Source organism: Macaca fascicularis, chromosome 11, assembly GCF_037993035.2.
Source record: "Macaca fascicularis isolate 582-1 chromosome 11, T2T-MFA8v1.1".
NCBI classification, from domain to species: domain Eukaryota; kingdom Metazoa; phylum Chordata; class Mammalia; order Primates; family Cercopithecidae; genus Macaca; species Macaca fascicularis.
The window spans coordinates 75,635,492-75,663,209 of record NC_088385.1 but is presented as its reverse complement, the minus strand read 5'-3'; the positions used below and the strand labels follow the sequence as shown (position 1 = coordinate 75,663,209).

The window sequence follows — 27,718 nt, the reverse complement described above, 5'->3', positions numbered from 1 at the left end:
GGAGCATAGTTTCTTACCTTTACCTTTTTCAAACGTTTCCCCCTCCTCACCAGCTTTTTTTTAAAGACTTTATTTTCCTAGAGCAGTTTTAGGGCAAATTTGCTGTACCTAGTGTGGCAAAGTCAATACAAATCTAAATATTTACTTTGAAAAACCCAAGAACCAGTACCCAAAATAAAAAATTATCTAAAGCAAAAATTGAGAGGAAGGTACAGAGATTTCCCACACACCCCTTGTCCCTATCCCCACACGTGCATAGCTTCCCCCATGATCAATATCCCCCACCAGAGTGGTACATTTGTTACAACCAATAAACCTACACTGAAGCATCGTTACCACCCAAAGCACATACATAGTTTACATTAGGACTATGATCCACTTTTGGTGTCATACATTCTAGGGGTTTGGACAAATGCGTGATGACATGTATCTAGGACAGTTCCCCTGCCTTTTGTTGGCATTGACCGATTCATATTGAACCAATTTTATGTCATTGGTTGATTCCTAATGAACCATTTCCTTGTCTACAACAAGCTCTTGGCTTGCCCTCTTACAGTGATGAGTTGGAGTCTCTCCACGACAGAACCAGACTGGAAATTCTTATCATGCTTTCCAGTCTCATTAACACTGAGACAGTCAAAATCTATGTGATGTCCTCAATAATTTTGGAAACAGGCCATGTAAGAAAATGTTGTGGAAGATGTGTTTATGGTTAATGATTCAACACAGTTAACAGAGGTGACTTGGCTTCCTGCCCTGCCCTCATGGCAGCATGCGGCTTCCCAGTTCAGCACTGTTCTCTGCTATTAGGGCCTGCGAATTCTGAATGAGATTCAGTCCTTGGAGTTGAGAAGGTAATTTACCTGATGTTTGGTGGTGTGAATGTTTGTGACAGTTTTCGTGCTAATACATTCTGAAGGACAAGTTCTATCAAAATAGCCCCTTCTACTTTCTGAATCCACACTTCAGTTTTCTTTTTAACTTCAGTGAGTGTGGGTCTGTTTGACCTGATGTGCAGATCTTCTGGCGCATACATTTCTGCTGTCTCTCGGCATAACAAGTTGGCAGTCTATCCCTATGTTATGTACTCTGTTTATATTCAAAATTTGTCTTTAATTGGTCTGATACTACATCATCTGCTGGGGCCAGTAGTTTGTCATCAGCCAATCTGTACATACACCTGAGGCCCTCGAACACACACATACTTACAGTGTTTCTGGCACTATTTTTAAAGCTTGTTAGAATTAAATGAGACAGCGCAACAACCCCATCAGGGTAAGTACTGTTAATCCCACAATATGGATGAGGAAACTGACTCATTTAGAGGGATTAAGCAATTTGCCCAATACCACATGGCTAGTAAGTGACAGAGCTGGGTTTTAGCCCTGACACTTTGACTGTGGAACCTGCACGTTTCATCACTATGTCAGATGCCCTGAAGAGGATACTGCATATCATCTCATCTCCCATGCCATGTTCAGGCAGATGATGTGCTGCTCAAATACTGGTTTTGATGTCTTTAGTAAACTACTGCTCTATTTTTGAGATTTAAATCTCAAAACAGTGGTACTAGTGAGAAGTAGTCCACCTTTGCTAATTCACCAAATGTCCCGGTTAGGGAAACTAATTTTGGTAACTTCAAAGCCTCTCCTGCTATTGGGAGCTGAGCATCCTTCACTGTGGACTCTCACTTGCTTCACTTTAGAATGAGAGCTTTTTAGGGTAAAACTCAGAAAGTAGGATGAATGCAAGAAAAGCCTTTCTTCTCCAGAATAGCTTATGGGGAAACTAGTAAATTAATTGCCATTATTCCTTGCCACTAAAGGATGAGTTATTATGGTAGCAATAAATAGACAATAGGGCTGTGCAGACCTCCAAAAAACTGTCTTTTCTGGGGTCAAAAGGGATCTGAGTTAACCTCTTCTTAAATTACAGCTCTGTGACACCTGCAGGCACTCATAACAAATAAGAACACCAGGCCAGGCACAGTGGCTCTTGCCTGTAATCCTAACACATTGGGAGGCTGAAGTGGGTGGATCGCTTGAGCTCAGGATTTCGAGACCAGCCTAGACAACATGGCAAAACCCCGTCTCTACAAAAAAAAATACAAAAATTAGCCAGGCGTAGTGGCTCATGCTTATAGTCCCAGCTACTCGGGAGGCTAAGGTGGGAGATTGACTTGAGCCCTGGGAGGTCGAGGCTATAGTGAGCCATGATTGCACCACTGCATTCCTGCCTGGCTGACAGAATGAGACCAATAGGGCAGGAAGAAACAAAACCTCAACACTGAAGCAGAATGTCCCTGACATACTGTAAAAAGAGAAACCTCAAATGGACAATAAATGTATAGTGCTAGTTGTAATTATTGTGCCTTTTTTTTTTTTTTTTTTTTGAAATGGAGTCTTGCCCTGTCGCCCAGGCTGGACTACAATGGTGCAGTCTCCACTCACTGCAATGTCTGCCTCCCAGATTCAAGCGATTCAGCTGCCCCAGCCTCCTGAGTAGCTGGGATTACAGGCACACATCACCATGCCTGGCTAATTTTTTGTATCTTTAGTAGAAATGGTGTTTCACCATATTGGCCAGGCTGGTCTCGAACTTCTGACCTTGTGATCTGCCCACCTTGGCCAAGAAATCTCTTTAAGTATTCATTTGTACTTTAACATAATGCTTGATCTCGCTCTTATTATAGCTGAATTGCCCTCCAAAAAGATGATCTGATTATGTTTGACCTCTTCCCCAAGGGACCAAAAAGGGAAGTTCTCAGCTTTTTATAGCATGAGGCCCCTAGAGGTTTTCACTTTGGGGATTAAAAAACAAGTTTCCTGTATCTATATGAAGGCGGGGCGGGGCGGGGGGGGGGACCCTAGAGGGGAACATAGAAAAATTTTAATGATTGGGGCATGATAATTATGTCCAGTTTTTAAAACTCCATTCTTAAAAATGTCTTATAATTTATAGGTTAAAAATTAAAATGTTTAGAGGAAGCGGGACAGGTTTATGAGCCTCTGACCTGGGAATGGAGTGGGAGGAATAGAGAAGGTGGAGTTGCAAGAGGAGAACGGCAGAGGAATTTCCTACAGTCTTCCTGTTTTTGTTGATGGTTAGTGATTAATGAGACAGGCTGTTCTGTTTCTCTGGGAGTCTTGACTGTCTTGAAGAAAAAGAAAGAAAATGTATTGCAACTCAATGCAGCTTCAGATTTTTCCTCTTTTTTTTTTTTTCCAATTAAAAAAGCAACTATCCCTAATTTAGGAACTGAAATTCCCAAACCTCCCCATTCACCTATTCGGGAAGATATGAAATGGAACTTAACATCTACATTTCTTGGGTATAATATCAAAACTTTAATGCCATGGAGATGAACGTGTAAGCAAATGAAACTGTATCTTCCCATAATGTTGGAAGAATCTTAACTTGAAGCCAGACATTTGGTTTGGATCTTGGCACTTTCTTGTATGGAAGTATTCCAGGAAGGTCCATCGACTCTTGATTTGATCTAGAAAATTGGGTTCTTTCCAGAGCCCACCCAAAATGGCACCTCATAGACTAGCCACGGACTTTTCCATCAATACTGGAAAACAGTTTCCTCTAATCTCTGGACCAGGGGTGACTCGGACTCCAAGTGAACTTCCTCAGGTTTGGTTGTTAACTTATCCAATCATCCATTCACTCAGCACACATTTATCAATCATTTGCTAAGTATACGCCAGACACTACATTAGGATTTTGCAAACACAGAGATACACAATCCTTTGCTTGCAGGAAAACCTTTGGTTTCAATAAGTGATAGGAGAGGGGTTGCAGGGGTACTATCTATGAAAGTTCAAAGGCAGCATCTAACTTAGGGTGGTAGGGGATGGGGCTGAGCAAAAGGATCAGGAGGCTTTTAGCTGAGCCTTGAAAAGGCAAGGGGAGGTTGGCCGCTTTGATGGGGTGGGCTAAGGACAATCCATGCAGAAGAAAGAGCAGGTATTAAAGGTGTCAAGGCAGGGAGTTACCTCCTTTGGGAACTACACATAATGAAGAATGGCTAGGGCCTGGTATATGGGATTGGGGTGGGAAACCCAAGGCAGGAAGAAGACAGATCCCAAGAGGTCTGGTGTGCATGCTGAGGGGATCAGGTGCCATCGCAATGCCATGGGGAGTCATTGAAGGAAAAGCAGTTAGAGCCATGGGATCCAGTTCATATTTGATCAATCACCCAAACAAAGGAAAGTTTACTCAACAACATGCTTTCATTTGGACTTCATTTTGTCAAAGCGTGAAAGTGATGTCAGAAATATAAATGAATGTCTTGACTGTGCACCACCACATCCAGCTAATTTTTGTACTTTTTGCAGAGAACTCCTGACCTCAAATGATCCACCTGCCTCGGCCTCCCAAAGTGCTGGGATTACAGGTGTGAGCCACCTTGTCTGGCCTAAAACATATTTTCTAAGCTTTCTTTACTTCTGGGTCACTTCCACAAAATTTTATGGTTCTGGAACCCCTGTCTGAAAAAGCACAGGTATCAGCAGTAAGTATAATGAACATTCACTAGAGGGAAAGTCATTTTGGTTTGGGTTGGTTATGGAAGCAGTGTCATATGAAAAGGGCTGGACTATACTGCAAAAATAGAAGACCCACAAATTGCTATGGCTTATAACAGAAAAATAAAGATGTAGATCTCACTCATATGTCCGTTATTGAACAGTTGTGACTCTGCTCCCTGTCACCTTCCCTCCAGGACCAAAGCTGACAGAGCACCCTCTATCCAATCATTGCCTGTCTTGTGTCAGAGGGAAAGGAGATGGCAAATCAGGCATCGGCCCTTACAGCTCTGCCCAGAAGTGGTACATATCATTTCTGTCCACATTTCACTGGACAGAGCAGGTCACATGATATGCCTGAGTTCATCAGGGCACCAGATGTTGGGCCACCAATAGTACAGCCCACCACCAAGGTCTTTACTAAGAAGGTGACCTGGGCCTTGGGGAATGGCCATGATTTACCTGGTAGACACAGTAGGGGAGCAAAAGGAAAATATGATAATATTGTTATGAAATCAAGACTTAACCACATGAAACCTTTTTTTTTTTTTTTTTTTTTTTTGAGACTGAGTCTCACTCTGTCACCCAGGCTGGAGTGTAGTGGCATGATCTTGGCTCACTGCAACCTCTACATCCCAGGTTCAAGTGATTCTCATGCCTCAGCCTCCCAAGTAGCTGGGTTACGCACACCACCATGCCCAGCTAATTTTTGTATTTTTAGTAGAGACAGAGTTTCACCGTGTTAGCCAGGCTGGTCTCAAACTCCTGACCTCAAGTGATCGGTCCTCCTTGGCCTTCCAAAGTGCTGGGATTACAGGCATGAGCCGCCATGCCCGGCTGTGACACCCTTAGAAAACTAACTTCAAGGCAGAATGCTTCACAGTGACAATTCTTGGGATGCCACTTTATAGAAATATTCTGGAGAGAGAAAAACCCAGGTGAGTCAGAGCAGTCTGGGGGAACTTCTTAGAACCAGGATTCTGTGGGACTCAGAGGATTTTAAAAGGCAGAAAATCCATTGAAGTCATTTTAGGCTAAAACAACATAAAGAAGGTGGGGCTGTGCCTTGGGTACTAGGGTGCAGAAAGGAACCCGCCTTCTGCAGGCACATTTGTGGTGGCAGGTAGTGGGAAATTCAGGTGGAGGGCAGGTGATCGAGGACCCTGAATACCCAGGGGAAGAATCTGGATCTGGATGTTATGTGCCAATATTTATCAATAAAAAGCAGTCCTGGAGATACACCAATAATTTTTGATATGTTACAGTAGATGCTAATTGAAACCTACTATGTGCCAGACACTGTTAGGTTAGCAGTGAACAAAACCAGCAACCTAAACAAAATGGTGAACACAACAGGCAATGCCCTTGTGGGTTACATTTCGGTTGAGACAGACACTATATAGATAAACAAATATACAATCTCAAAGAGTGAAAAAGTTGTGAAGAAAGATGACACAGGATTAGAGAGTGACTAGGGTGTATATGGTGGCAGTGGTGGTGGTGGTGCAGCCAAGGGGTGGGGTGGATGACAAGACAGCTGTGAAGACTGGTAAGCATGAGGTAGTCCCTGGTAACAACCAGCGCTCCACGCCCTACCCTCAGAGTGCCATCGCAGGGTTAGCATACTCCACTGAGTAAAGCTTCCTTGTCCAGGCGATCAGTTAGAAGAGCCAGGAATGCTGGGCCCAAAGAGGTGGGCCAGAGAGAAAAGTGCAGGGGACATAGTTCCCAGATCCATGCAGAATCCCTGGGGACTGCTGAGTCCCACAACCTCCACAAGGCCCAGGGTTATACTCACACAGCAGGTGGCCTCATTTTAGACCCCACACCAGAATCTGTGCAACGGGAAATTCCAGTGCAGCAGAAGTCGGAGTCAAATGCCTGCCTATTTCTCGTTCCATTTTGGGATGCCTGAACAGGGAAGCCTCCTGTGTTCCTCTCACTCCCATATTAAACTGAACTGCAAAACTCATGGTTCTAAGTAGATTTTAGAATTGACCTAGGCAGAAGAAACAGCCCAGCCCCTTCATTACTTCAGAGCAGAATAGAGCACTTACTCTTATCACAGCAGCACAAGACCCCTGGATCACCTGACTCCCTGAGACCCTTCCTTGACAGATTCCCCTGTCCATAAACAAAGTCAGGAATTCCCAGCCCGCTATGCAGAATATGACAGTTAAGCTTTACTGGGATCCTGTGGCTGACCTGGGGCAGGCTAGAGGGCATCGCATCTGACAGGCTCTCAGCTTTGCAAGTTCAGAAACAGACTGGGTGTTCATGTGGACTGGCCTAAACTGGAAACTCTGCAGAAACCCCAGTGCATGCTGGGTGGTTTGCCATGAAAAAAGGTGCATGTCCCAGAGACAGGGTGTGTATGGTGCAGATGGATTTTGTCCATGTCTTTCCTTCCCTTGCCACTCTAGCCACCCTACTTCCTTTTTTCTTTCTTTTTTTTTTTTTAAATTTTACTTTAAGTTCTGGGATAAATGTGCAGAACATGCAAGTTTGTTACATAGGTATACATGTGCCATGGGGGTTTGCTGCACCTTATCAACCCGTTATCTAGGTTTTAAGCCCCGCATGCATGAGGTATTTGTCCTAATGCTCCCCCTCCCCTTGCCCCCCAACCCTCCAACAGGCCCCGGTGTGTGATGTTCCCCTCCCTGTGTCCATGTGTTCTCATTGTTCAACTCCCACTTATGCGTGAGAACATGCCTACCCTACTTTCTTTTTGGTTTTTTTGTTTGTTTTGAGACAGAGTTTTGCTCTTGTTGCCCAGGCTGAAGTGCAATGGTGCAAACTCTGCCTCCTGGGTTCAAGGGATTCTCCAGCCTCAGCCTCCCGAGTAGCTGGGATTACAGGCATGTACCACCATGCCCAGCTAATTTTGTATTTTTAGTAGACGGGCTTTCACCATGTTATCAGACTGGTCTCGAACTCTCAACCTCAAGTGATCTGCCTGCCTTGGCCTCCCAAGGTGCTGGGATTACAGGTGTGAGCCACCACGCCTGGCCTACCTACCCTACTTTCTTAGCCTATTTGCTGACTAGCATTCAAACTGAGTGGAGGGAGAACACCTAACAGCCTGATCCCAGAAGTGCAGCTACTCCAGATTCCACAGCTCTGGAGCAAAGTGACTAAGGCTCACCTGTAGTCCTTAAGTGGAGAGCAATTTGGGATGTACCAGCTAATCAAACAAAACTGAGGCAGCAAACAATAGCCATCACTTCTCAAACCATCCTCATCGTGCCCCTCGACTCCCTCCTTCCATTTCCAGTTCTCCCCAGAGGGGAGACAGACAATAACCTCAACAACAGAAGCCAGTACACAGCAAGCTTGCTTCACACACTCACATTTCTTTTGTTTTTCTTTGATTTTTTTTCTAAGATGTTTTCCATGTTCCATCTCTGAGGTGATTAGCAGTACAGCATAGTGGTTAAGAACACAGCAGAGACTCCATGGATAGACTACCCAGTCTTGTCCTTTGTTACAGTGGTTCTTAAGCTTTCAGGCGACTGGGAATCACCTGGAGAGCTTATTAAAACACAGATTTCCAGCCGCATGAAGTGGCTCACGCCTGTAATGCCAACACTTTGGGAGGCCGAGGTGGGCAGATCACTTGAGGTCAGGAGTTCGAGACCAGCCTGGCCAACATGGTGAAACCCCATCTCTATTAAAAATACAAAAATTAGTTGGCCGTGGTGGTGCACATCTGTAGTCCCAGCTACTCTGGAGACTGAGGCATGAGAGTTGTTTGAACCGAGGAAGTGGCAGCTGCAGTGGGCCGTGATTGCTCTACTGCACTCCAGCCTGGGGGGACAAAGCAACAAAGCGAGACTCTGCCTCAAAACACACACACACACACACACACACACACACACACACACACACACACACACACACACTACTGCTCCCCAACCCCAGAGTTTCTCTTTCAGCACGTCTAGGGTGGAATGCAAGGATGTGCGGTTCTAACCAGTTCCCAGGTGATACTCATACTATTGGTCCCGCGACCACACTTTGAGAACCTCTGCCTTATGAAGTTCCCAAGGACTGTTGAATTGTGTATGAAAGGATAACCCTATATCTACCATTTGTGGCTGTTAGGGTTAAATGAGTGAATATACATAAAATGCTTTGAGCTGTGAATAATAAAATGCAAGCATAGCTAGTCTGGAAACCTCACCCATGCCTTTTGTCTCTGTTTTGTTTGTTAACCTCCATTTGTTTTGTTTGTAATAAACCACTTAGCCAGGTACCTCTTCCTCTCCTTCAAATACAAAGGGCGTGTGAACTTTGGGGACTGAGTGTTTAAACTGACTAAATGATATGTGATTTTCAACTCTTCTGGGGATTCGCTCATTATTTAATGTGGGTTTTGCGTGCCGTATGTGATAAACTTCTTGTGTGTGGGGTATAGTGGGAATGTGCATACGTGAAATTGATGTCAGATCTTTGGATCATTATTAGGGAAGATAAAAGGAACTCACACTACAGTGCAGCCTTACAGCAGCCTTGCCAATAGGGCTGTTATTCCCACTTACAAGGAAGAAACTGAAACTCAGTTCATTGAGGAAACTCTCTCAAGCTTGGACTTAGGTCAAAGGTGACTTGTAAGGATACACAGAGAAACATGCAAGCCTGGGAAACCAGCTGATCTATTATTCTGTGTACCAGAACTTTATGTATCAGACCAAACACACAACAAGCCTCACGAAAAACTGGAATGTGCTTCACATCACTGCGGCTTTGTCCCAGTGACTGGGCCACCCAAGGTCTCTGCTTCTCCCTAGGCATGTCCCATTGAGACTCTCCACACAGAGATAGTCTGATGGAGTTGTGACATTAACACCCAAGGTGGAATGTCCCAGTAGGGTAGCCTTGGATTCAGGTGTCTTGTTCTGTAATCAGTCATAGCCAGGAAGAAAGCCCAGTCTTGCCCCAGGTGCAAACCACAGCAACACGATGCTGAAAGAACTGCTGGGAACTTTTTCCCCAGAGTGGGGTTGACTTTGGCCTGTTTAGTACTTTCAGGGACATTGAGGCAGGCTTAGATCCTCAGAAGAGCACAGATTTTGGAATCAGACAGACTTGGATTTGAACCCTGGTTCTGCCACTTAAGTTTCCTCAACTATACATTGTGGCTATCACACACCTCACAGGTATTGTGAAGATCAAATAACATAAAGTGCTTAGCAGAGTGCCTGGCACATAGTATCTGCACTTTTGAATGACAGGGTTGGGTATTTTTTTTTTTAATTTAAAAAACTGGAAAGATAGAAAGGTAAAAATAATTAATTGGCTTTATCATCCTATCATTTAGTCTCTTATCCCTGACAGTGTGCCATTTTCAATCCTGCTGGGATGCATTCGTTATTATTATTAATTTTTTAAGAGACAGGTCTCGCTGTGTCCCAGGCTGCAGTGCAGTGGTACAATCATGATTCACTGTAACCTCCAACTCCTGGGATCAAGGGATCCTTGCACCTCAGCTCCCTGAGCCTAAGGTTGTTGTATTGGTTGGAACCCCGAGGGCGCGCCAACAGACAACAGGAGGCGGTGTGGAGCAACATGCTGTTTTAATGAGCGCCTAGGTGCACGCGGCTGAGGCCTAAAATGGCGTCAGCCCCAAGTGAGGACACGGCAAAGGTTTTATAGTCTCCTGTAAACAGGAAGTGTCCTAGTCTGACGTAACTGCCATGTTGTACCCGGATGGCCTGTTTCTCGATCTTCAGGGGTACATGTCTTCCGGCCAGGGTAGGTGTCTTCCTGCTGGCTGTCCTCCTGCTTCTGCTGTCTTGCTGAGGCACGATGCTGATGCAAGTGACCTTGCGCCTTCGAACTGGGCTTGAGAAGGGAGGAGTTATTCATCTTCTTAAGCTTTCAGGCCCTGGGTAGAATGTTACAGTGTGTAGCTAGGATTACAGACATATGCCACCACACCCAGCTAATTTTTAAAGTTTTTGTAGAGATGGCATCACACTATGTTGCCCAGGCTGGTCTCAAACTCCTGGCCTCAAGTGATCCTCCCACCTCAGCCTCCCAAAGCACTGGGATTACAGGCATGAGTCACCACACCTGGCCTCATCCATTATTTAAGGCTTTATATGCTACGAAGCTATAGGTTTTTAATAGAAAGTCTGTTTAACATGGTTGTGATTATATAATTTTGCATTCTTTTTCCACATTATAAAATATTTTAATGTTATAAATTCTGTACATAATTTTAGTGAACGTGCTATAGTTTACATAAAATTACTTATCATTGGACACCTAACAATAGAGAATTGACTAAATGGTAGTGCATTCATATAATAAAATATTAGTCAGCCATTTAAAAAGGTGGATTAGAATTATATATATATATATATATATATATATATATATATATATATTTTTTTTTTTTTTTTTTTTTTTTTTTTTTTTTGAGACGGAGTCTCGCTCTGTTGCCCAGGCTGGAGTGCAGTGGCCGGATCTCAGCTCACTGCAAGCTCCGCCCCCCGGGTTCACGCCATTCTCCTGCCTCAGCCTCCCGAGTAGCTGGGACTACAGGCGCTCGCCACCTCGCCCGGCTAGTTTTTTGTATTTTTTTAGTAGAGACGGGGTTTCACCGTGTTAGCCAGGATGGTCTCGATCTCCTGACCTCGTGATCCGCCTGTCTCGGCCTCCCAAAGTGCTGGGATTACAGGCTTGAGCCACCGCGCCCGGCCTAGAAGTATATTTCTTAACATATAAACATGTTAACGATTATATGTAAAATGAAATGATTGTACCTAAATATCAACTACCTCTCAAATCTGTCTGGACGTTTTCCTACCTCAGTCTCAGCAACTTTCAAACTTTAATGAGCCTCCCAGTCACCAAAGGAGCTTGCTAAATGCCAGTTTCACACTTTACCCCAAGAGTTTGATTGAGGCTGGGGCTCAGGAATTGGCATTTTTACAAAGATCCCCAGTGCCTCTGATGTGGGAAAGGCACCTCACCTATTTCTGCCTGTTGAAGCTATACTTAATTTTCCAAGCTTCTCTTTCTACTTTCTCCTGAACTCCTATAGTATTTTGTAGCACTTGTCTGCTTTCTTGTCTTAGAGATCTTAACGAACACTTCTAAATTATAAAACTTTTCCTGATCCTCCAGGCAAACTTAGATGTGCACTTATGTCACAGCCCCAGGATTTGTGTTAAACGCTGCGTGAGTTCCTGAATATAGATAAACTTCATTTACTTAGTGGTGGAGAGAGAGAGGCTGAGTACTTCAGAACTCTTTAGAACACCTGTTTTAGCAGGAACTTTTGGGAGTAAAGGTAGTCTTTCTAACCTTGATTTAAAACAAAAACAAAACTTTGTTTAGATTACTTCTTACCCTGACAGTCATGTTGTGAAAAGTAAATAGTTTGTCCTTTGTGCATTTGCTCTGGTCTAGACCAGAGATAGCCAGTAAGTTGGAGAGGGCAGTTAAAACCCTTCAAGAGGCCTGTCATTCCAAAGGATAGTGTTCTTCAGGTCAGTTGGTTGGTTTTCATTCTCAGACTGTATCGTTGAGGTTGTTCAAGGTAAGATTCTCATCTTGCAGTTCACTTAGGGGCCACTCGTGCTAAAATTGAGATTGAATTACTCATCAAAGTGCTTCTTCATTTAGATTTTTATCAGTGTGATTTCCCTCCTTCCTTAAACAAAATAATATTGGAGATCCATATCAAGTCAGGTTTATGCCATCTTCCATTATCTTTTATGTAATAGGCCAGCTTACAGATGCATAGTTATCAATAACTATTGATAAATATTATATTGAGATGATACTTAATTTTTTCCTTGCTTGTAAGTGAACTAGATCATATTCTGTACAATTAGTTAACACAAAAGAATTCCTCAGAAACAAACTTTAAAAGCCAGGTGTAACAGCTCACTCATGAAAAGTTCCTTGTTTCATATGAAAAAGGTAACTTTGTAGAAGTAAAGCTGCAGACAACAAAGAATTGACAGGGTTGGGGAATGGAAGGTTAATGAAATTGGTTGATCAAATGCTTCTGATGGGGAACCACCAGATGTAGTAGTGTGCTTGTCCGCGTGGCAAACTCAGAATCACTCTTCAGAACCTTGTGTAGAGGCATCATCTGTAAAACCCTACATCCGTAAAGCTTTTCATCATCCCCCTCCTTGGAAAAAATTACCCATTTGCTTTTTTATTCTATGCCCACAACAGTACACTACACACACATCTATGATATGTCACACTCTGGTATATGCTTGTGTGTTGCTATTCTCCGATAGACCAGAAATTCGTTGGGCATAGAGCATGTGGCTTATTAAGAGACAAGCAGTTTTTGTTAGTGGGAGGAGCACTAGAATTGAAGTCAAATAGACTGGAGTTCAGTTCTTGGCTCAGGGACTCAAATCACAGCCTCTGATTGGCAGTGTGATCATAAGCCCTTTACTTAATATTTTTGAAGATCAGTTTTTTCATTTGTAAAGTTTGGTTAATAATCCGTCTCAGTGGGTCATGACAAGGGATTACTTGAGATTACCTGAGCCTAGAGCAGCACACATAATATCTGCACAAAGCAAATCCTCAGTGAGCTTTCGTCTCTGCCCTTTCTTGCCCAAATCAAATAGAGCTAAGACTTAGATGCTTTCTTTGGGTTGTGGTTCCCAGTTCACCTGACAGTACTCACACATATCAAGGATGCTCCCAAGGGGCTGTGTCACATCAGCATTCAAATGCAGAATTCAGGATCTCCTACTTTAAAAACAATCTCCCTTCTGAGTCACTTTTTTTTTTTTTTTTTTTTTTTTTTTTTGAGACTGAGTCTTGCTCTGTCACCCAGGCTGAAGTGCAGTGGCGCAATATTGGCTCACTGCAAGCTCCACCTCCCGGGTTCACGCCATTCTCCTGCCTCAGCCTCCCGAGTAACTGGGACTACAGGCGCCCGCCACCACGCCCAGCTAATTTTTTGTCTATTTAGTAGAGACGGGGTTTCACTATGTTAGCCAGAATGGTCTCAATCTTCTGACCTCATGATCCGCCCGCCTTGGCCTCCCAAAGTGCTGGGATTTTGGGTGTGAGCCACCGCGCCCAGCCCTGAGTTACTTTTATTGTTGTTTTTTCTCTTTCCTTGTACTGTGAGTTATGACACCCTCCCAGTCAACCATCAACTAGGATTTAACTTTGTATAATTGTGTAAATTAACAAGATCCTAGGAGGCTCCAGGATCTCAGAGACTCCAGGATCTCAGAGCAAAGTATGTACACATTTTAGAAGAATAACATCTACATCCCCTAATAAGTCTTCAGCTTTTAAAAATCACGTTCTAAAATAATAAGTGAAATATTTGTGCTGAATTGAAAGGGTTTCCATAAATTCTGGCAGTAAACGAAAAGTGTTTTAAGCACGGAGATATTAGTCATACAAACTTAAGTCACCATGAAACATTCAAACGATCATGTGGGGGAAGCAGCATCCTGTTTCCTAGTCTCATTCTCCCAGAGTTCATTTGTCATTTTAAGAGACAACTTACTTTTCCATCTTTTCTTCTTTTCCTGTAAAGGTAGAAACCTGTGGGTTCTTGTTGTGGGGCGGTTTCCAAAGGAACACAGAATTGGGATTCCGGAGTTCAAATACGTGGCAAATATGCATGGAGATGAGGTACGTATGTGGCTCGAATTTCTGAAATGTCACCAGAGAAGCTTCCCCTACGGTCTCTTGAGCTCTGTGTAAATGCTACAGAGGAAGCTTGGGAAGTCTCCAGCATGCATTGTAGCAAAGAAGCAAGGCCTGGAGAGGTCTTCCTGTGAGGCCTGTGGGAAGTTAAGGAATCAGGGTCCAACAACCACCACAGCCAAATGGTTGTGTACCCAGCGCCCTGTCAGAGTAGCTGGAGCTTGTTTTGTGTTTGGGGCCGAAAGAACAACAGTTCCCCAGCCCTGAACTTCTGCCAGCCAATCCCTGCAATCTCCTTTCTGGGTTGAGTTTTCCAACCTCCTGGTCAGCGTGAAGGTGACCCAGCAAAGGAGCTGTATTATATCCGAACCCACAACCAGATCTGGCTTTTCAAATGCTTTTGTTACTCTCTCTCAAATCTAATACTCAGGGTGTTCAGTGCTCCAGTTTAGACAATCACACTTGGGATTCTCCCCTACTCACCATTCAACAAACACTTGGCTGGGTGCAGTGGCTCATGCCTATAATCCCAGCACTTTGGGAGGCCACGGCAGGCAGATCACTTGAGGTCAGTAGTTAAAGACAGCCTGGCCAACATGGTGGAACCTTGTCTCTACTAAAAATACGAAAAATTAGCCAGGTGTGGTGGCGCGTACCTGTAATCTCAGCTAGTCGGGAGGCTGAGGCAGGAGAATTGCTTGAACCCAGGAAGGTGGAGGCTGCAGTGAGCCAAGATGGTGTCTCTGCTCTCCAGCCTAGGCGGCGACAGAGTGAGACTCCATCTCAAACAAACAAACACAACACACACACACACACAAAAACCACACCTTTAAATTCCTTAATAATATCTTGCCTCTTTTCCAACTTAGCAGGGATAAACTCTACTTTTAATTAATTTTTAGGTTCCTCAAAATATCATTTACCACTGTTACCTACACAGCCATTCTTGCCAGGCAGTTGAAGATGTTCACGTCTATTTCTCACCTTGCTTCCTCAGCATATTTTGAGACCATGACAACCGAAATATTTTCTGTTTACCAGGACTCTATAAAACTGAGCAATCAAAGAGTTCCCAGCCATCACAATAAGGAAACTTTGCGCAGGAATATGGGTATTACACTGTAAAACACAACTTGTAACTTTAGGGACTTTGTCATTTACATGCATATTCCAATAAGTACTATCTGCTGACTTGTTAAAACACTTCTGGATTTGCAGTAGTGCGGGTGGCATGCTCTAATCAGTGCTGAGCTTCCTGTTCTGACTTAGGCCTCCCCAAACTCTATAGGAACCGGATCCACCTTTCATGGTACACTCTGCCTGCCCTTGCCAGGCATGCTGCCCAACCTGTCCTGCTGAGAGAGGATACTTCTTGCAGCTGCAGCTAAGATGCAGGCACCTGCCCCTAACAAAGGAGTAAATCTTTGAACTCGCTTTTGGGATGGGTGCAAGTTTAGTCCGTCTGTGACTTTTTGAGCATAACGGGCGGTTTCTTTAAAAAAGACTACGTTGCAAGGAGTCTGACCAAAGTTGGTTTTAAGAAAACAACTGTTCATTACAGACAGCAACTCAGACTGCCTTTCCCTTTTGCTATCTAGTCTATTGATCAAGGTCCCTCAGAATGCTTTTTTCTTTTCTTTTTTTTTTTTTTTTTTTTCTGAGACGGAGTTTTGCTCTTGTCTCCCAGGCTGGAGTGCATTGGCATGATCTCGGCTCACTGCAACCTCTGCCTACAAGGTTCAAGCAGTTCTCCTGCCTCCTCCTCCTGAGTATTTGGGACTACAGGCATGCACCACTATGCCGAGATAATTTTTTTTTTTTGTATTTTTTTTTTTTTTTTTAGCAGAGATGAGGTTTCACCATTTTGGTCAAGCTAGTCTCGAACCCCTGACGTCAGGGAGGCCCTGACGTCAGGGGCCTTTGGGAGGCCCACCTCAGCCTCCCAAAGTTCTGGGATTACAGGTGTAAGCCACCACACCCAGCTCAGAATGCATTTGTATTTAGTAGTTTATTTATTGCTGGCATTTCAGAGGTTCCAGCCATCTACTCAGAAATTAGTTGTCAGAACTGAAACTCCCAAAGATAAGCAAGAGTCCTTTCCCTCACCTACCTCCAAATTTGCTTATTCTTTCCATGCACTCTCCTAAATTTCTGGCATCTTGCTGTCTGGGTAGTTGGTGTATTGTTCAAATCAGGGCTCGCGAGTGCGCTCTGATTCTTTGAGAAATGCTGAGGGCTGAGACTAGGCAGCGAGGAAAAGTCCCAGTGTATTTTGGGGTGGGAATCTGAAGCACTGTTACCCCCTTATGTGTCCCAGCTCATGGCAATGTCTGAGGGCTCTATGGGGCTAGTAAGAAATTTATTATTCTGAATTTGAGAGCTTATCTATTCTGCCCTCCCCATGCCGCTAGGAGTTGAGAAGTCCTTCTGAATACAGGATCTAATGACCCCCTTTTTCCTCCCATAGATCTTTTGAAATTGAAAGCATTTTTAAGAAGCAACAGAGCTAACATTTTTGGGCAGTGGTTCTTAACCTTTTTTGGATGTACTCCTTGCTATTCTCTTATAAATTTGACCTCTGACTTCAGGGCCTGTGGATTATCTAGGAGTTTATGGACCTTAGGTGGAGAATCCCTGCAGGGAACACATACACACTGAGTGTCAGGGTGGACAGAATTGGCCACACTATTTTTTAAATGAGACCCCCACCCCCACTGTGTGTGTGTGTGTGTGTGTGTGTGTGTGTGTGTTTCCACACTTAGTACCATGGCTGGATGACAGGGAGCATCAGCTGCATCAGGGAGACTCAGCTCTGCTGATTACACCTGCCATTTTCCCCGATGTATTTTTATTTTACTTATTTATGCCTTGTTTTGGAATTGGGTCTTTTTTTAAATTAGAAATTGGTGGCCAAAAAGCATATGAAAAAGTGTCTAACGCCGGGCGCGGTGGCTCACGCCTGTAATCCCAGCACTTTGGGAGGCCGAGGCAGGCGGATCACAAGGTCAGGAGATCGAGACCACGGTGAAACCCCGTCTCTACTAAAAATACAAAAAATTAGCCGGGCGCGGTTGTGGGCGCCTGTAGTCCCAGCTACTCGGGAGGCTGAGGCAGGAGAATGGCGTGAACCCGGGAGGCGGAGCTTGCAGTGAGCCGAGATCGCGCCACTGCACTCCAGCCTGGGCGACAGAGCGAGACTCCGTCTCAAAAAAAAAAAAAAAAAAAGTGTCTAACAACCCTAATCATCAGAGAAATGCAAATCAAAAACCACAATGAGATACCATCTCATACCAGTCAGAATGGCTATTAATAAAAAGTCAAAAAATAACAGATGCTGATGAGGCTACAGAGAAAAGGAATCACTTATACGCTGCTGGTAGGAATGTAAATTAGTTCAACCACTGTGAAAAGCAGTGTGGTGATTTCTCAAAGAACTTGAAACAGAACTACGATTCAACCCAGCAATCCCAATATCTACCCAAAGGAATATAAATTGTTCTGCTATAAAGACACATGCACACATATGTTCACTGGAGCACTATTCACAATAACAAAGACATAGGGTTAGTCTAAATGCCCATCAGTGGTAGACTGGATAAAGGAAATGTGGTATATATACATCATGTCATACTATGCAGCCGTAAAAAAAGAACGAGATCATGCACCTTTGACCTTATCCTAAGCAAACTAACGCAGGAACAGAAAATCAAACACTGCATGTTCTCACTTATGAGTGAGAACTAAACATTGAATACACATGGGCACTAAGAAGGGAACAATAGATATTAGCACCTAATTGAGGATGGAGGTTGGGAGGAGGGTGAGGATCAAATACCTACCTATTAGATACTAAGCTGATTACCTGGGTGATGAAATAATCCATACACCAAATCCCCACAGCACAAAATTTACCTGTAGAACCAATCTGCACATGTACTCCTGAAACTAAATGTTAAAAAAAAAAAAAAAAGCAGGCCAAGCATGGGGGCTCACGCCTGTAATCCCAGCATTTGGGGAGGCTGAGGTGGGTGGATCACCTGAGTTTAGGAGTTCAAGGCAGCCTGGCCAACATGATGAAACCCCATCTCTACTAAAAATACAAAAATTCGCTGGGCACGGTGGCGTGCACCTGTAATCCCAGCTACTCGGGAGGCTGAGGCAGGAGAATCGCTTGAACCCAGGAGGCAGAGGTTGCAGTGAGCCGAGATCGCACCACTGCACTCCAACCTGGGCAACAGAGTGAGACTGTCTCAAAAAAAAAAAAAAAAAAAAAATTACAAGATCAACATATGTTCATGTTAGAAAAAGTATAAACAAAACATTATATACTGACCTTCCCAAAATTAGTGCTCCTAATTTCTTATTTATTTTTCCAGATATTTGTGTGTGCATGCACTTTTACCAAAAGAGACTATGCTATTTGCAACATTTTTAGGTAAATACTAGCTACGTTTTTGTACCAATAAATCTTTATTCTGTCTTTATCTTATCCCCTACTTTCTAGTTTCTCCAATTGTCCTCAAATGTCTCTAAAATTACCCAAATCAGGATCCAGTCCTGGCCCATGCATCACATTTAGTGGATATATTAGATCTCTTGGATCTCATTTAATCCAATGTATTTTTATTATGATACCAGGCTTGATAAAGAGCCTAATCAGTTGTCTGCCCTATAGAATGTCACATATTCTGGATTTTTGGTTTGCTTCTTTATAGTATCATTGCAGTTGTACCTCTAGTCCCTGTCTTTACTTCAAAGTGGAAATTAAATCTAAAGGTTTGTTGAATTTAGGCAAAATCTTTTTGGCTAATACACATCTTAGGAATTGTGAAGATAGGTTCATTTGATTGATGCTGAGGGTTCAGGCTAATTCACCTGGCTACACTCAGGAATGCCAAAAGCAAACTCTGGGTTGCAAAATCAACTTAAAATGGCCCCTTTTCAGCCAAGTATTGTTACAAAATAAGTAAAGTTAAACCCACTCCGCATTTTGCATGAATTTCCCGTATTCTGTTATTCTCGCAAAGGTCCTTGTTCTACTAGGATCATGGCTCCTACTGTAGGTATTTTTTTTGTCTTCAGTGACCTTCCATTGTCTCACATGCTTTCTATGGCACAGGCTCACTATGCCACATTAATCAGGCTGGCAAGTTGCCTCCTCAAACACTGCTTTATAAGAAAATAGGCCGGGCGCGGTGGCTCAAGCCTGTAATCCCAGCACTTTGGGAGGCCGAGACGGGCGGATCACTAGGTCAGGAGATCGAGACCATCCTGGCTAACACGGTGAAACCCCGTCTCTACTAAAAAATACAAAAAACTAGCCGGGCGAGGTGGCGGGCGCCTGTAGTCCCAGCTACTCAGGAGGCTGAGACAGGAGAATGGCCCGAACCCGGGAGGCGGAGCTTGCAGTGAGCTGAGATCCGGCCACTGCACTCCAGCCTGGGCGACAGAGCGAGACTCCGTCTCAAAAAAAAAAAAAAAAGAAAATAATAACAATAGCTAACATTTCTTCAGCACAGATGACTATAAGTGCTTTTTAGGCCTCGTTTCTTTTGATCACCTCTGCAGAAGGCATGTTTATTAGCCCCATGTACCATGAAGGGGGCCCAGGTTTGTGCTTGGTCACCAGCTGTGGGAACCCAGAGCCTGAGCACCAGGCCTTGCCCGGCTGTGGATCCACTCCTTTACTCTCTTTTCTCTGTTTTTAAAATGTTCTGTTTTATGGTTTTAGTTATTAAGTATAGATCTATGATCTATCTCAAATTAATTTCACTTGGATGGATACTAAGTTGTTCCAGCACCATTTGGTGAGAGGATTTGGGCTTGTTGGTTCTGTAAAAAAGTAGCAAACTCTCAGAGGGCAACACTGGAAAAAGTATCTTCCAGTCACCTACCTGTCCCTTTCTTTCCTCTACTCTTCACTTCTCTCTCCTTGATTGCTGGGGAGCTAACAGACAAAGCGCTCATGGTGAGCCTTTGTCACCGATGTTTATTCATTTTTCAGAGCAGCATGGCAGAAACATTTCTGCGGTTCTTTCTCATTTTAATAAAGACTAGTAGGTGTTTTTCTGGTTCATCCAGGCACACACATTATTTGCACACATATTGGCATGTTGGATTGAAGCCTCAATTCTAGGTTTAATTTACACAACCTCCTAATTTACATCACTTGACATACCTATAGTTGAATCTTTTTTTTTTTTTAATTGGAAGGGTTGATGCCAGTGCAGGTTGAATGGGGTTCTCTACCATTCCCTTATGCTACAGATATTCAGATTGCCTGGGAATGGGGTCCTTGTCTCCTCACCTTCCCCCATCCCCTCATTCTGCTCCTGGCTTGCTGCGTAGTAAACTATAACCAATACTCTAAAATCAGAGCTATGCTGAAAACTGGGACCATGCCCTGAAACCAGGAGCATCTAACATCCTCAGCCTGAGTGTGGATGCAGAAGAGACGCCTGGGAAAATCTTCCCCAGCCCTCCCTACTCTTTGTTTTGTGCCTGTCTTCTATGCCGTGTTTTTCAAATTTTGCAGAAAAAAATACTTTTCTTGGGTAATCTCTAGGTTGGTAAGACAGCTCTAATTTCTGCCTAATGGAAATATTGAAGCAAGGCATGACTGTGTGCTTAAAGAATTGTGTGCCCAGGCCAGGCATGGTGGTTCATACTTATAATCCCATCACTTTGGGAGGTCAAGCTGGGGAGGTTGTTGAGGCCAGGAGTTCAAGACTAGCCTGGGAAACATAGTAAGGTCTTGTCTCTAAAAAACAAAATATTTTTTTAATTAGCCAGGCATGGTGGTGCATACCCATGGTCCCAGCTACTCAGGAGGCTGAGGTGGAAGGATTGCTTGAGCCTGAGAGGTTGAGGCTACAGTGGGCCATGATCACACCACTGTACTTCAGCCTGGGTGACAAAGCGAGACCCTGTCTTAAAAAAAAAAAAGAATTGAGTGCCTAGAGTTTTAAGCCAACTCTAGTAACATTAAGCAAAGTATTTTAGGTCAGAGCCTAAGTTCAAACCCATGTTTCCTTGACTTCAGGGCCAGTGGTCTTAATCACTGTACTGTAGAAGTAACTGTTGAATATGTTTGTTAAATAATTTAACTAAATTGCAATTATTTTTTCTTTTGGAGTTGGGGTCTTGCTTTGTAACCCAGGCTATAAAGCATTGGTGTGATCATGGCTCACTGTAACCTCAAACACCTGGGCCCAAGCAATCCTCCTGCCTCATCCTCCCACGTAGCTAGGTCTAGAGGTGTGTGCCACCACACCAGGCTGAGTTTTTTATTTTTTGTAGAGATAGGGTCCCACAGTGTTGCCCAGGCTGTTCTCAAACTCCTGGCCTCAAGTGATCCTCTGGCCTTCGCCTTCCAGAGTGTTGGGATTATAGGCTTGAGCCATTGTGCCCAGCCTAAATTGCAATTCTGCTTTTTTAGGGAGGTGGGGGATAGGAATTTTTTTAAGCTTTCATTTCTTAAAGATCAATGAATTATTTTTACTGTGATAGACTTGATATAGGCTTTTGTAACTGCCCAACAGATTCATTTTGCCTGTTGCCCAGATAGAGCAGATGTATTAAGACAGGGGAACTGCGATAGAGAAAGAGTTTAATTCATGCAAAGCCAACTGAACGGGAGACCGGAGTTTTATTATTACTTAAATCAGTCGCCCCAAAAATTCAGAGGCTGGGATTTTCAGGATAATTTGGTGGGTAGGGGGAGAGACAGTGGGGAGTGGTGATTGGTCAGGTCGGAGACGAAATCATAGGGCATCAAAGCTGTTCTCTTGTGCTGAGTCAGTTCCTGGCTGGGGGCCACAAGACCAGATGAGCCAGTTTATCGATGTGGGTGGTACCAGCAGATCCATCCAGTGCAGGGTCTAAAAAGTATCTTAGGTTTTACAATAGCGATGTTATCCCCCTGAGCAACTGGGGAGGTTTGGAATCTTGCGGCCTCTGGCTGCATAACTCCTAAGCCATAATTTCTAATCTTGTGGCTAATTTGTTAGTCCTATATTCAGGAAAAGGCTATTATCATCTTTGTTTCAATGTTAAACTATGAACTATGTTAGTTTAGCCTATGCCCAGGAATGAACAAGGACAGCTTGAAGGTTAGACGCAAGATGGAGTTGGTTTCATCAGATCTCTTTCACTGCCATAATTTTCTCACTGTGATAATTTTTGCAAAGGCAAAAATTTCGCTTTTGAAAAATTCACATCACATATAGAATTTTACGTTTGTGGCATTGGTTTATAGTTTATGGTTTTCCAGAAATATAGGTTGAAAAGAAAAAACATTCCCTGGATAATAGTGGCCATATTTGTCAACCTAAAAATAAAGAGATAAAGGATAAAATTTTCAACACCTTCCAGGTATAAAAGACAGTTTATGAGATATAGTTTGCATGTCTAAATGTTTTACTTAGGGGGTATTTTAATGGTTTTCACAGACAGTGGCACACAATATCTGAAATTATGGCCGTTCTGGAAAATCTGGAATGTATAGTCAACATGCAGTAGAGGTTCCCAACTTGTCATTAAACCAAAACACAACATTAAAGCTTGTCTTTCTAAATGCCACTTCCCAAGCTCCTTTTTCTACCACTATCCCAGGTGATAGCAAAATGTCCTCAGTAATGCTATGTAGTTTGCATAATTAAGTTCTTTCTTTTTAGATTTAGGCAGAGCTCTTTGTTTTCCAGGTGAAATGTCTAATTCATTTTAAGCATGTTTTAAATTAATTAACTTTTTGGTGAGGCTGGGCCAGGGTGACCAGATAGCCCAAGTCCCTGTCATGAGCAGAATTGTTAGCCTGTACCTCTATAAAATTTGTTCGGTGTTTAAAACTCCTTCAGATAAAATAGCTTGATCATTTGTATATCTCCCCTTACAAAGCACCTTAAGTCCTTATGTGAATTTCAGAAAGTTCTTCCTCAGGATAGTCCTGACCTTATAATGAATTGCCAACAGTAGTTTATTCACAATTATTTATTGAATACATGATAGACAGGAGCTGGACAAGCTATACCAGGAACACAGGGATACAGAGAAAAACCATGAGGGTCCCTGACTTCGGGGCTTCAATGGTGGAGTTGGAGAAGGGGAGGTCAGTCAAGGTCAACCAGGTGATTGTAACGTGTGTGACCCGCATTAGATAACGCAAGTGTCATGGTGAACCTAGACTTGGGAGGCCAAGAAAAGTATGCTAGATAAATGTCATGTTTAGGCTGATATTTGAAGAAGAAGAATTAGCTCGGCGGGTCAGACAAATAACTTAAATCTATAACACACACACCACTGTGGAGCCCCGTAGCCCAATGACTTTCCCGCCAGAAGCTGCATCACAGTTAAACAGATTCCATTGTTAGGATAGCTGAAGATTCTCTCTCTCTCTCTCTCTCTCTCACACACACACACACACACACACACACACCCCACAACACTGTCTGGGTTGTGGATTGTTCCTTCAAAAATTTTTTTCTATTTTTTTATAAACAATCTGTGAAGAACCAGAACACTCATTTTTATCTGTGTGGCAAGTTCCAACTTGGCTGAATTGAACTGCAGCTGATAGACAATGCATTTTCTGCTTTCTGGGTGATTGCCATTTTAACCACCGGATGAAGGAGATGGAGTGAGTCTCCGGAGGCCCGTGTGTCCATTAGGCCCCCGTCTCTTCATGACGGCTTCTCCCTGAAGTCTGTGCTCTCACAGGAAGGAAGCCAGCATGCTGGGTGAAAGGCTGCCTGGGCAATTGGAGACTCTTTTGACCACATTCTTTTTTAAAATTTGGACTCTCCAGGGTTTCCTGTCAAAGACTTAATTTTCAATGAAGGGAGGTTTATACATAAAACATGAATGAGTGTTTGAGACATTTATATTAAGGTTGGGGAGAATTAATTTGAATAATATTTGGCATAAATCTGCTGTTACAGAAGCAGGAAAAGATGGCCCAAAAAGAAAGGAGGATTTTGTTTAACTGCCTCTGAAATTTCATCTGTTTACCTCAACGTTTAAAAAATTATCTGACGCTTAGTTGGTTCTTTATCATATTTTCCAGATTTTTATTTACCCCTGCAGTTGAGAACTTGTGATTTGTTGTGGAATATTGAGACACACAGAAAATACTTTGGTTACATACTTGTTTCCCTGAAAGAATCATGATTTTATTATTTTTGTAGAAATGACATAGATTTTCTTTAATTTAAAAAGAATAAGAGGAAATAAAAATCATTCAGAATACTGTACCCAGAAATAGCCATCATTAATATTTGCTAGACATCATTCTAGACATCTATATATTTCTGTAGTAAGAGAATGAGAGGAATTAAAAGAATATAAAATAAAATGTGTCATATATTGTATGAAATTGTATTTTATTTGAATGAACAGAAGAATAAAACTGAAGTGAAACAAAAATAATTGGTGAAATTGATACTTTCTCAAAATAAGAAATTGATGATCACAGTTTTCTTTTTTTCTTTCTTTTTTTTTTTTTTTTTTTTTTTGAGACAGAGTCTCACTGTTGCCTGGCTGGAGTGCGGTGGTACAATCTCAGCTCATTGCAACCTCCAACTCCCAGGTTCAAGCGATTCTCCTGCCTCAGCCTCCCAAGCAGCTGGGATTACAGGCACCAGCCACCATGCCCGGCTAATTTTTGTATTTTTAGTGGAGATGGGGTTTCACCATATTGGCCAGGCTGGTCTCGAACCCCTGACCTCAGTTGATCTGCCCAGCTCAGCCTCCCAAAGTGCTGGGATTGCAGGCGTGAGCCATCGTGCCCAGCCCCAACTTTTATATTTCGTTCTTACCCATACTCCCAAGACTGCTTAATCCAATTCTGTATCCAACAGAATACCAACTCAACCTAGCTCCTAATCATGGCTTCTTTACTCTTCCTTTTCACTTTTTTTTGGTTGGGTGAATTTCATTGCCAACTCATGTCTTGATTATTTGCATGCTGGAGAATGTATGGTTCAGATAGCTAAGAGAGAAATTCACAATTAGAGTCACATGGGGATTCTGATATCATTTCCTCTCTGTTCTTGACTTGGGACTCACATAGGTCAGGGATTTTTGCCGATTGAACCATACTATGGCCTCTAACCAGCATTTAGACATTTAAGGAACTATAGGACTCCTGGTCACTTCCTCCTCACCTTCCTGTACCTATTACTCCCCAAATCCTTCTGAGAAAGCTCCTTAAACCAACTATCCTTTTCACATTTTTTTTGTTTTGTTTTGTTTTTGAGATGGTGTCTCACTCTGTCACCCAAGCTGGAGTGCAGTGGCGCGATCTCAGCTCATTGCAACCTCTGCAATTCTCGTGCCTCAGCCTCCTGAGTAGCAGGGACTACAGGCACCTGCCACCATGCCCAGCTAATTTTTGTATTTTTAGTAGAGACAGGGTTTCACCATGTTGGCCAGGCTGGTCTGGAAGTCCTGACTTTGGGTGATCTGCCCACCTCAGCCTCCCAAAGTGCTGGGATTATAGGCGTGAGCCACCATGCCCGGCCCCTTTTCACATTTAAAGTTACTGTCACAGTTTTATGTTACCAGCTCCTCCCCGCTGGCTTTAGAGCAGGTCATCAGTAGCTCATCGAGGTTACTTCCAAAGGTGCTGGACCTTCAAAAGCCTGTTATATCTTAAAATTGGAACCCAGTGTGGGGTACAAGTGACTTTTTTGGTTATTAGCTTGTAAGAACTTTTTCCAGTGACAATTTTGACTACAAAAACAAAAATCTGACTGGGCGCAGTGGCTCACACCTGTAATCCCAGCCCTTTGAGAGGCTGAGGTGGGCAGATCATCTGAGGTCAGGAGTTCGAGACCAGCCTGGCCAACATGGAAACCCGGTCTCTACTAAAAATATAAAAATTAGCCAGACAAGGTGGTAGGCGCCTGTAATCTCAGCTACTTGGGAGGGTAGGTAGGAGAATTGTTTGAATCCAGGAGACGGAGGTTGCAGTGAACCAACACGGTGCCACCGCACTCCAGCCTGGGTGACAGAGTGAGACTCTGTCTCAAAAAAAAAAAAAAAAAAAAATCAAGGTAGTAGAAGAGGAAGATAAAAAATGAGTAGGAAAAAAGTTGAAGTCAGGATTGGAAATAACCTCACTCTAAATTTTTTTTTTTTTTTTTTTTTTTTTTTTTTGAGACAGAGTCTCGCTCTGTCTCCCAGGCTGGAGTGCAGTGGCGCGATCTGGGCTCACTGCAAGCTCTGCCTCCTGGGTTCACGCCATTCTTCTGCCACCACGCCTGGCTAATTTTTTGTATTTTTAGTAGAGATGAGGTTTCACTGTGTTAGCCAGGATGGTCTCGATCTCCTGACCTCATGATCCACCCGCCTCGGCCTCCCAAAGTGCTGGGATTACAGGCGTGAGCCACCGCGCCCGGCCCTCACTCTAAATTTTATGGTGTCTGTGAATCTATAATTCATATATCCCAAGTTTTCTTTCTTTCTTTCTTTCTTCTTTTTTTTTTTTTTTTTTTTTTTGAGACAGGGTCTCACTCTGTCACCATGCTGAAATGCAGTCATGTGATCTCAGCTCACTGCTGCCTCAACCTCCTGGGCAGCACAAGTGATCCGCCTACCTCAACCTCCTGAGTAGTTAGGGCTACAGGTCTGTGTCATCATGCCGGCTAATTTCTTATTTTTGTAGTGATGGGATCTCGCTACATTGCTCAGGCTGGTCTCGAGCTCCTGGGCTCTGCCTTAGCCTCCCAAAGTGCTGAGATTACAGGCATGAGCCACTGCCACCAGTCCCAAATTTTCTTAGTCCCAATTTCAATTATTCTATGTTCATTAGAATAACAGATGTTTAAAGTGTGATCTCTTTATGTGCCAGTGAGGGAATCAAGTGAGAAGTGGTCATCCAAGGATCACTTATCCTTTGTCACAATGTTGAAATCCTACAGTGAAATCATGACTGGAAATTCTTCTGAGGCTCCATGAAATCTTTTCTTGCACAGCGTCTATATGAATGTGCCTGCAGCACTCTCCTGCTTTTCTCACCTGCTGCCCCTGAGTTCTCATTTACTAACCCCTCAACAACATCCATTCTTCTGAAGCAGATTCCTTGAACCTAGAATGATAGGGAGAACTTGATGTAGTCTAAGCAGATCTTCCTATGATAAGGCTGACATTTAAATTACTTTTTTTAAATAAGGAAAATAATGAATCTCTCTCCTGGGGAGAACTTGTAAAGCAAGATCTCTTACAGGCCTTCAGTTTCCCAGGCCTTATTGATATGTAAGCTAATTTTAGGTGGATATGACAGGTTTTAACATTTTAATAGTCATGCTTTTACTTAATGTATATTAGAAATATATATCTAGAAAAGTGATAATGATATGAAGTTTCATGTTACAAAATAAAAGATAGTATATAGATAATATGCAGATATGGCAAAGAGTTATGAGGATGATGTACAAATGACTAAAGTTTCATAAATCAGAAATACATAGATATGGCCAAAATTGCACAGATGTGCAACAGGAGAACCAGGAAATAAGCAAATGTAAAAGTCA

The 27,718-nt window shown here is 43.1% G+C and overlaps 1 protein-coding gene across 6 annotated transcripts in view; it reads left to right on the top strand.

The window, feature by feature from the left end:
• The window catches only part of CPM (carboxypeptidase M), a 78,903-nt gene that overhangs the window by 30,778 nt on the left and 20,407 nt on the right, over positions 1-27,718 (top strand). For 3 of the 6 annotated variants that reach the window (XM_045365595.2, XM_005571503.5, XM_005571502.4), the window contains exon 3: positions 14,077-14,174. The exons of the other annotated variants lie outside the window; for them this stretch is intronic. In XM_045365595.2, the coding sequence (XP_045221530.2) occupies positions 14,077-14,174 (98 nt within the window). The remainder of the gene's footprint in view (positions 1-14,076; positions 14,175-27,718) is intronic. 6 annotated transcript variants of the gene reach the window in all.